Source organism: Patagioenas fasciata, chromosome 13 (assembly GCF_037038585.1).
Source record: "Patagioenas fasciata isolate bPatFas1 chromosome 13, bPatFas1.hap1, whole genome shotgun sequence".
Classification (NCBI taxonomy): domain Eukaryota; kingdom Metazoa; phylum Chordata; class Aves; order Columbiformes; family Columbidae; genus Patagioenas; species Patagioenas fasciata.
This window is the reverse complement of record NC_092532.1, coordinates 14,763,328-14,772,254: the sequence shown is the minus strand read 5'-3', so window position 1 is coordinate 14,772,254 and position 8,927 is coordinate 14,763,328. Positions and strand designations below refer to the sequence as shown.

The 8,927-nt window shown below is 61.1% G+C and overlaps 1 protein-coding gene across 3 annotated transcripts; it reads right to left on the bottom strand.

The window, feature by feature from the left end:
* Positions 1 to 280: 280 nt before the first annotated feature.
* On the bottom strand, positions 281 to 8,318 carry FCSK (fucose kinase). Of its 3 annotated transcripts, XM_065848517.2 has the most exons (23): positions 8,219 to 8,318; positions 7,973 to 8,130; positions 7,827 to 7,877; positions 7,612 to 7,737; positions 7,349 to 7,421; positions 6,963 to 7,060; positions 6,753 to 6,833; positions 6,544 to 6,663; positions 6,208 to 6,349; positions 5,838 to 5,965; positions 5,634 to 5,735; positions 5,057 to 5,227; positions 4,917 to 4,984; positions 4,390 to 4,754; positions 3,993 to 4,203; positions 3,731 to 3,897; positions 3,401 to 3,628; positions 3,107 to 3,250; positions 2,867 to 2,986; positions 2,606 to 2,793; positions 2,307 to 2,406; positions 1,025 to 1,248; positions 281 to 877 (listed from the first exon to the last, which is right to left on the bottom strand). In XM_065848517.2, exons 1-23 carry the CDS (start codon positions 8,286 to 8,288, stop codon positions 761 to 763), a joined length of 3,252 nt encoding a protein of 1,083 aa, XP_065704589.1. In that variant the 5' UTR covers positions 8,289 to 8,318; the 3' UTR covers positions 281 to 760. The 3 variants fall into 3 exon arrangements, with proteins under 3 accessions (XP_065704589.1, XP_065704586.1, XP_065704588.1); XM_065848514.2 differs by having other exon boundaries at positions 3,993 to 4,754; XM_065848516.2 differs by having other exon boundaries at positions 3,993 to 4,754; positions 5,634 to 5,732.
* Between the last annotated feature and the right edge of the window lie 609 nt (positions 8,319 to 8,927).

Below are 8,927 nucleotides of genomic sequence, written 5' to 3'. Positions count from 1 at the left end.
CCCTGTGCCACAGCCTCAAGAGCATCTTCCCACCTTTCACCCCCAGCTGGCACTGGCCCAGCATGAATACACACACCCCTGAGGTCCTACCTGGTGCCAGCCCTGCAGCAGCACTCCCCTGCTGTCCTGTCCCCAGGGCTGCAGAGGGTGATGACCGGCCCCTGCACCCAAGTTGTGACTCACCCACCCCCAGAAGGGCTTTGTTGCCGCACTGCTGGGCCAGTGCTGTCCCACGGGGAGGGAGGAGCCCTGCTAGGGACAGAGCGGCACAAACAGATGCTTGGAACAATCTTTTTTTTATTCAAAGAGACTGCAGGGACTAGTAACTCACTGCAGAAATCGACTCTCAGCACAGGTCAGGGACTTGATTCCACATATAGGAGCATTTGATGCTGAATGGGCAGCACAGGCCCGGGCTGCTGGAAGAGCAGAAGGGCTCTTGCTAGAGGCAGCACTCCAAGAGCTGTTCTTTTCTCACTGGAGAGCCATGAAAACTGGAGTGAAACCCCAAAAATCAGCCTGGAGGCCCTAGTACACTGTCCTTCCAGCAAGGCCACCCTCTGGGCATGGTTTTGCCTGCCCAGCTCGTCACAACTTCTCCAGCCTCTCTGGCTTTTGGGGCAAGTAGCAGCACAAAAAGGCCATGTCAAGACCTAAGGCACCTGCAGGAGCCAGCTGAAGGAGCTGCCCCTAACACAACAGGGACTTCTCCCTCCTCTGCCCCACACATTTGCCAGGAATAGGTCAGGGCTGAAGACCTTCACACAGCCACATCCTCTCTGGAGTGAGCACCATCCTTCAGATCACATCCCACAACATCCACAGAGAAACCGCCCATGTCCACCTCGATGCTGTGGATGCTGAAGTTGCCCAGTCCCTAGGGAAAAAAAAAAGTTATGGGTTTGGGCAGGAGCCATCAAGGGTCCTGTTCTCGCTTCCAAGATGCTCCTGGTGCTTGCGCTAGATAAAGCAAGTTTCTGTGAGCCACCTGTGACAGCAAACCGCCTGGGAGCTCCCATCTCACCTCGGTTTTTGCTAGAATTCGGTGTAAAGCCTCCTTCTGCCGAGGGGCTTTGGTCAAGACGTAAAGGAACCCGCCACCGCCAGCACCAGCCAAGCACTGCCCATAGACATGGGGCTGGAGAGCAGCCATCATGCGCCTCACGGCCAGCGGCTCGCAGCCGGGGGCCATGCACTTCTTCTGCTGCCAGTAGCGGTCCAGACACTGTCCGAGGAGCGGCAGGTTACCTGCAAGGGAGAGGAGATCGCAAACCATTTGCCTCTGTTTCTTGCCCAAGGGGCAGAAAACTGTCACTGCCTCTCCTAGAATCACAGAATCGTTTAGATTGGAAAAGACTAAGACCATCAAATCCAACCCTTACCTAACATTACCAAGTTAATCACTAAACCATGTCCCTGAGCACCACATCTACACATCTTTTAAACCTCTCCAGGGACGGCGACTCCACCACTTCCCTGGGCAGCCTGTGCCAATGCCTGACAACCCTTTCTGTGAACAAATTTTCCAAATATCCAGTCTAAACCTCCCCTGGCACAACTTGAGGCCATTTCCTCTCATCCTCTTGCTTGTTACTTGGGAAAAGAGAACAACACTCATTCTAGTAATCCCTCCCTGACACATTACTTGCTATGAATTAATGTACTTCTCCAGATTCTAGTTACAAACACCCAATACAGTCTAACTGAGCTGTTGCATCTCCCTGGTCTGTTTATTAAGCAGCTCAGGCAGTTGAAACTGGTAGTGTAGCTCCCGTTTTTCTTTCTCTGCCTGTAAAATCCGCTTGAACTGCTCAGCCCAAGCTAAATTCCACCTTCTCATCTACCCAGTTTTCCTCCCAGCTCTGCTTGCTGGAAAGGAAACCCAGCCCTATCACGTTGCTGTTTATTTTTGATCCTCCACAAGGGGAGAATTTCCGTGCTTTAATGCTTCAGCTTCCCCTCTACAGCAGCCAAAGCCCAAATGAATCCACCGCACAGGCTGGGCACAGCCTCCGACGCCATCACAGATGGCCCATGGAAAATCAGCCGGACTCGGCTTGTCTAACCCCCCTTCCTCAAAGTCTTCATTCAAGCCTGAATTTTAGGGCATTGCCTATAATGTGTTGGTTTTCAGGCACTGCCAGTAATATGCCAGGCCTGGGGGGAGGATTTGAGGTTTCCGCAGCTGCAAAAGTCTGCAGCCCCCCAGCCCTTTTCCTCCCCCAGGACTGCACAGACCCTCCCTGGGGAAGTTTGTGTTCCTTTAGCAGTTCAAAGGGCCCCGGCCCACAGAAGGGTGCTCACACCTTGCCTCAAGGCCTGGGCACACTGCTCGGCGTTGCTCACCAGCGCGTCGGCATTTTGCACGGTGGAGGGCAGCCTGGCGTACCAGTTCCTCACCACATCCTGCAAGACACCAGAACGTCCCTTGTCACCACCCAGCTGGCTCCAGCAGCACCCAGGGAAGTAGCACCGCACCCACAGCCTTCAGTGCCAGCTCCCATCGGGGTGGGAAAGCTCTGCACCGATGAAGGGGACAGGTAACAAAGACCATAGGGGAGCAGAGGACAAAGGCTGTGGCATCCATGGGCCACATGGGTGTTACCTGGAGCAGGTTGCGGGCCAGGCGGGTCTTCCCCGTGTATACCAGCAGCAAGTGATCATTGAGGGTCTGGGTAAAACCATCTGGCACCAGGATCTTCTCCACCTCCACCCGGAGTGGCAGCTGGGCCTTCGACCTCCCGATTTTGATGCCAGGCACAAGCCCACCCACCTGGTCCTGCCAACCGCCGCCTGCAGAGCAGAGGGTCCTCTGCCACTGCTGGATCCCCCACCCCGCAGGCCGGCTTCTGCCCCTGGCCGCTACCTGTGGTGAGCCTCTGCTCAAGGTGCAGCACAGCATGGATGAGGGATGTGGTGCTGGCTGTCTTCCCAGCCGCCCGGTACAGCGCTGCCATCACTGCTCCCGCCAGGATGCTGCTGGTGCCTGCAGGGAGCACAGGTAGGGCCAAAGGCATTGAGGGGGATGCACCAATCTGGTGCTGGCAGCAGGAGGGACTCCCTGGTACGAGGGAGGGACTCCCCAGCCCTTTCCCTGCAGATTTACCAAGGCCAGACCCGTGGGGCAGCTTGGACCAGGTCTGTACCTCAAATCCGCCCCCAAAGTTCTCCATCAGCTGGGCCCCCAGGGGTTTCTGTGAGGGGAACTGCACTACCTGGGTGCAGATGAAGGCAGTTTTCAGCAAGGCTCCTGAAAACACAAAGAGAAAGCAAAGCTGATGCCTGTTGTGCTACCTGCTCCCTCACCCCATTGTCCAAAACAAGGGCCGTGCTGGACCATGTGGTCAGGACACCAAGGGGACATCACAGGTAGGGAGCTGTGGGGATGGTGACGCCTCACCTGGCGCATGTGGCTGGCAGTAATCCTGCAAGTGCTCCAGCTCCCGGCACACCAGCTCCATCGCTGCCTCACTCTGTGGCGTCCCGCCAAGGCTGGCGAGGCGCAGCTCCGGCTCGCTGATGCGCCGCACCTGGGCGCCGATGGGCCGGCACCCGTCCACCAACACCGCCACGTCCACCACAGCCCCCCCGTGCTCGTATGTGATGGGGGGAGTGTCGCTCCAGCCGCCTGTCAAAGCTCACCATCAGCCCCCTGCAGCACCCCGGCTCCTTTTCCCCCAGCACCACAGGGATGACACACGGATCATCCGTCTGGGGGACACACACTCACCAGAGAGGTCCAGGCGGGCTGGACATGCCACCTGCACCCAGTGCCCCAAGGGTGGCAGCTCCACCTGCCCCACAGTGACAAACTGGCATGAGGACATCACTGCCTGCCGGATAAGGATCTGCTCAGCCCCCTCGTAATGCCGAGCTGCTCTCACCAGCAGAGCTGGACTGGGAAAAGAAGGATGCTGAGCCCACTGCCATGGTGCCCTGCACGCGATGATGCCCGGGATGGGGCAGCTGCCCCTCACCAGCCCCAGCCTCACCTGCTCATCCACTTCTGCCGCTCAGCAGCCAGCTCCCGGACACCACCAGCTATGTCCCCACTCTCCAGGCGCCCAAAAGCTGAGGCCCACTCCCTGTTGGCAGCAGGGCCGCTCCGCAAACCCCCTTTGTCTCGCGCCATGCAGCCCAGGACGTCAGCGATGCAGGCAAGTGCCCGGGCTGCAATGCCAGCATCACCAGCCGTGGAGGCAACTAGAAAATAAAAGGAGACCGCAAAGCCACAGCCAGGCTGTAGGTTGCCCCACAGCAGCCCACTTCTGCAACAAGGGGTGAGGGGTGAACCCATGGGTTCTTGCAGCAGAGGGTCATTAGAAAGGGTGCGGAGAAACAAACAGCCCTGATACACAAGAGATGTAACACACAGCAAGTCCAGCTCACCCTCGTCCAGCGTGCCCAGCACAGTCTCGTGGTAGCCCTCATGGACGGCACTGCGGGTGATGGGCAGGAGGCTGCTGTCCTGGCAGCCCAGCAGCACCCGCCGCACCTTGTGCTGGCCCTGCAGGAAGAAAAGGTCCCGGCGGGCGCCCAGCTCAGCCACCCTGTCCAGGCAGGGCAGCAGCTCCTGCCACGACATGCGCCAGGCCGTCCGCCAACGCGCCAGCCGCTCGCTGGCCACTGGGGCCAGCAGCCACAGTACATCCTCCAGCCCCAGCGCCTCGCGGGCGTGCAGCACCGGGAAGAGCCGGGCACTGAGCAGGCAGCGGCTCCTCCGCGGCATCTCAGCGTCCCAAAGGTCTCCTTCCCTGATGGAGGGAGAGCATGTCAGCACCGTTCCAGGGCTGAAGGACACCTTCCAGGAGGGGAGCTGGAACGCAGGATGGGTTAGGGTGGCCGTGCCACCTCCCACTGCAGCCATCCCCAGGGAAGCAGGGGTCTCCTGTCCCATCCTGGCACGTAGCACTTACCGTATGCCTGTACGGTGGAAAAACTCAGCCCAGGGCATGTTCAGGTAGGTGGCCTCGTCGGCAGGGCTCTGCGGGGGATGGAGGGGATGGTTACACCTCGGCTTCATGGGGAGCCTTGTGCTGCCTCACTGTTCCCGTACCTGCCAGTCGTCAAGGCGGCCGGTGAGTGTGAATACGCGGCAGGGCAGGTCACGCAGCCGGACGTGGTGGCCCTGCAGGACAATGTCACGCAGAGGACAGCCCTGCAGGGCTGGCGAGGAGTCTGCAGCAAGGCCCGAGAGGAGGCAGCCAGGACCAATCTCCAGGGGACCCTGTTGAAGAGGCAGCAGGGCATGAAATGGTATAGCCAGCCCCACAGCAGCCCCCAACCTTGGAAGGGAACAACCACCCTGCGTTTTGTCATGTGGCTGTGGGGACACGGACTGCATAAATTCAGGCCAGGTGACAGCCTTTAGAGATCTGCCATGATAAAGCCTACAAGGAGAGTGTCTGACCTGGTAACCAGGGAGGGACAGTCCAGAGGTGACAACATCCTCTCCTTGACTGGGAAGAGTGACAACCACCACGGTCTCCAGCACCAGCCAAAAGGCAGCCAGGAAGAAGGGCACTCCAAATCTCAGAGCCATGGGTCCACCCTCCCAGCCATGGGTGCCATCCCACCCCATTGCCCATTCAATGCACTGAGGACCCAGGGTCACCCCCACCCCAGCCACATACCTGGAGGTGACAGTGCTGGATGACACTGCCGGCTGCCAGCCACACGGCTCCTTCCAGCAGGCAATTGGTGACTGAAGAGCCATCCTCCAGGAGACAGGGCTGCTGCCGGGGGCACAGAGGCATGTGGGACCAGGGTCCAGCCACACAGCCTGGAGCAACCCCCAAAAAATGTGCATGAGCAAGGCTGGGGACAGAAGGACGTACGTCCACATGGGAATGGGCTGTTTTGCAGAAGCGGAGGTGGCTGGCGGAGCCGGGCAGGAGCGTCAGGCTGCGGATGTGATCACTCGCAGAGGTGGTCATGTAGTCATATGATGCATTGGGGATGCAGGCTGCAAGGAGGCAGGAGAGCTCTCAGTGCACCGATGGCAAATGTCGGTGTGCCTGACACCCATGTGAGCCAAGGGCAGCCAGACTGAACATCCCCGGCCAAAGAGCTGAGGAGACCTGGGGACCCACCATAGTGGGGAGAAACAGCCAGGTGCCAGGCCCCAACCACCACATTTCTCTCCACGCAGGGGAACAGGACTCAGGGATAGGTCATGTCACACATGCAGGTCAGAGTGTCACGCACCCATGCTAAGAGGGAAGGTGTGGAGAGCTGTCCACAGGACAGAGCGGGCACTCTTCACACTGGCATCACCACCACCCTTCACAAACTCGTCTTCCGTCATCCCCTCAGCCATGCACAGCACGATGTCGAAGAAGAGGGAGAGCTGGGGAAAGAAGGGACTTGTTGGGTGCAACCGGGCTGGCTGGTGCAGCCACCCTGACCCCCACCCTGCTGCTGGGTGCTCCTCTCCTGCCACCGCTTCCACCCAAATCTGGCGGTGCAGGGACAAACAGGCCCTACAGAGATGTCTGACACCCGTGAGGTGAGGGGTCCCGTCCCCCACAGAGGGACTGTTACCTGGATGGGTGGCGCCCCCGAGTCCAGCCCCATGTAGGTGCAGGCATCCAGAGGAGGGACGACATGGGTGGCGAGAAGCTGTTCGGCAGCATCCGAGGAGAAGAAAACCACTCCACAGACCTGCCAGAGCACAGCAGGGCTGAGGCCACCACCATGGTGACACAAGAGATGGGGCTGGCAGGGCCACCAACACCCAAGTTTCGCCATACCAGTGGGACGGTGCCATCAGCCCCTGCGCACTGCTGGATCTGGGCCTCCGTGCCTTTGTAGACAATGTTGCGCACCAGCCCCTAACAGCAAGAACACACAGATGAACTCTTTAGAGAGGTCCAAGCCAGACCTCAGCACCCAAGAGACCGAAGGGGAAGGGAACCCTGCACCTCCAAGGGGTGCCCCTTGAAGGGGGAGCTGCTACTGACCTCCTCATCGGTGAGGTAAACCCCATGGTTCCTGGCATACGCCTGGCTTCCGGGCACCGCAATCACTCTGACACCCTGAAAGCCATCCCAGTTGATCCCTGGAGAAAGGGATAGAAACCAGTGCCCATTGGGGCAGCGCATGTACCCAGACTGGGCACAGCTGCCTGAAAACTGGGCCCACAGCAGAGGTGGTTACAACAGCATCCAGCCTTGGCCACCTTGCTGCAAGCACAACGGATGCTCCCTACCACACACAGATCATCAACACCCAAGAAAATGCACCCTAACGGGGGCACAGCACAGGCTGAACCTGTTGTGCCACTGCAAGCTCCAACCTCTGTCCCAAGCCAAAGCGGAGGCTGGAGGCAAGGCTGGCACCCACTCACCTGGTACCGCGGGCACGGTGAGGAGCATGTCAGTGCTGCAAACCCACACACCAGGCGGGGAGCCCACACAGAGCTGTCGAAAGAAGGGCCACATTCCCAGGGCGGGTCTGGCCCTTGTGGGGCACCCAGCACCCTTCCCACCGTGCTGGGAGACTGCTGAAGGCACCCCAAAAGCTTTATGGGGAGCCGAACCCACCCCCAAGCCAGGGTGCCAAGTATCCCACGGCACGAGCCCAGTGCCCCGTCCCCCAGGCCACACAAACCCGGTGTGTCATGGTTCCCAGCAGGCTGTCCAGGTTGCAGACCAGGGCTTCAGCCTGGGCACTGGGCTCCTCCACAGGCAGGCAGGTGAAAGCCCGGCCACAGTCATCGAAGGAGAAGTCACGGCCCTGGCAGGACAGGGAACCAGGAGGGGGTCACAGAGAGGGAGTGGGTGTGAAGTGGCTCCATGTTGGAGCGTTCCCAAGTCGGCTCTCACCATGTGCAGAATGAGGATCCGGGCGTCCCGCAGGACATCGGAGGTCACCACCTGGGAGGAGAGAGCAGGAGACAGTCACCGGGGACGGGGCAGCCGCTCCCCCGGGCTCACCACAGCCCCCCCCGTGCCGGGGACAGGCCACTCACCGTGCAGCCCGCCCGGGCGCTGAGGTGCTCGGCCGCCACCAGCAAAGCGTTGAGGGTGGCCCCGCCGCTGCCCAGCCGGGCCCACGGGTCTTCCACGGCCAGGAGGAGCGCGGGGGGCCGCGGGCCCAGGCTGCCCCTCAGCCGGCGGGACTCCAGCTCTGCCAAGCGAGAGGCCGGCGGCGCTGAGGACTGGCAACCCCCGCCCCGCCCGGGGGGGAGAGGGCGAGCGCCAGCCCCGCCGCTTGCCTCGCTGAAAGGCGCAGACACAGCCGCCGCGCTGGCAGGTGAGGACGAGTACGCTCCACTCCGCCGCCATCGCTGCGCCGGCCCGGACACGTTGCCCTTCGTCCCCTTGGTGGGCGGCGCGGTGCCTGCTGGGAGCTGTAGTCCAGCCCCGCCAGCGGCCCCGGGCCCGCTGCGGGAGGCTCGCCTGTGGCGACTACATCTCCCAGCGTGAACTGCGCGGCCAAGCAGGCCCCGGGCTGCTTAAAGGTACAGTGTACCTCTGCCTCGGCGCTGTCCCCTCAGCGAGGGGCTTGCAGGGGAGGAATAGCGGTTTTGACGTTTTTCTGCCCCAAAATGACTGCCGGCGGAGGCGCGTACCCCCAAGTGTCACGCGCTATCCCCGTCACGAGTCCACTTGGCCTCAACCCGGCTCCTCCCAGGGGCTCTCCAGGGGGATGGGGGTGCCCGGGTGCGGGCGGTGGGTGCCGGTGCCCGGCGGGTGCCGGGGCGGGCGGCTGGTGGGTGCCCGGTTGGACACCGGGGGTGCCGAAGCACCGGTGTGAGTGCTAGGGTGGGTACCGGGGAAGGCGGTGCACCGGGATGGGCACTGGGGTGAGATACCGGGGGGTGCCGATGTCCCGAGGTGAGCACCGGGTGGATACCGAGGAGTGACGATGTGCCGGGGCAGGGACTGGGTGTGCACCGGGGAGTGCCGATGTGCGGGAGTGGA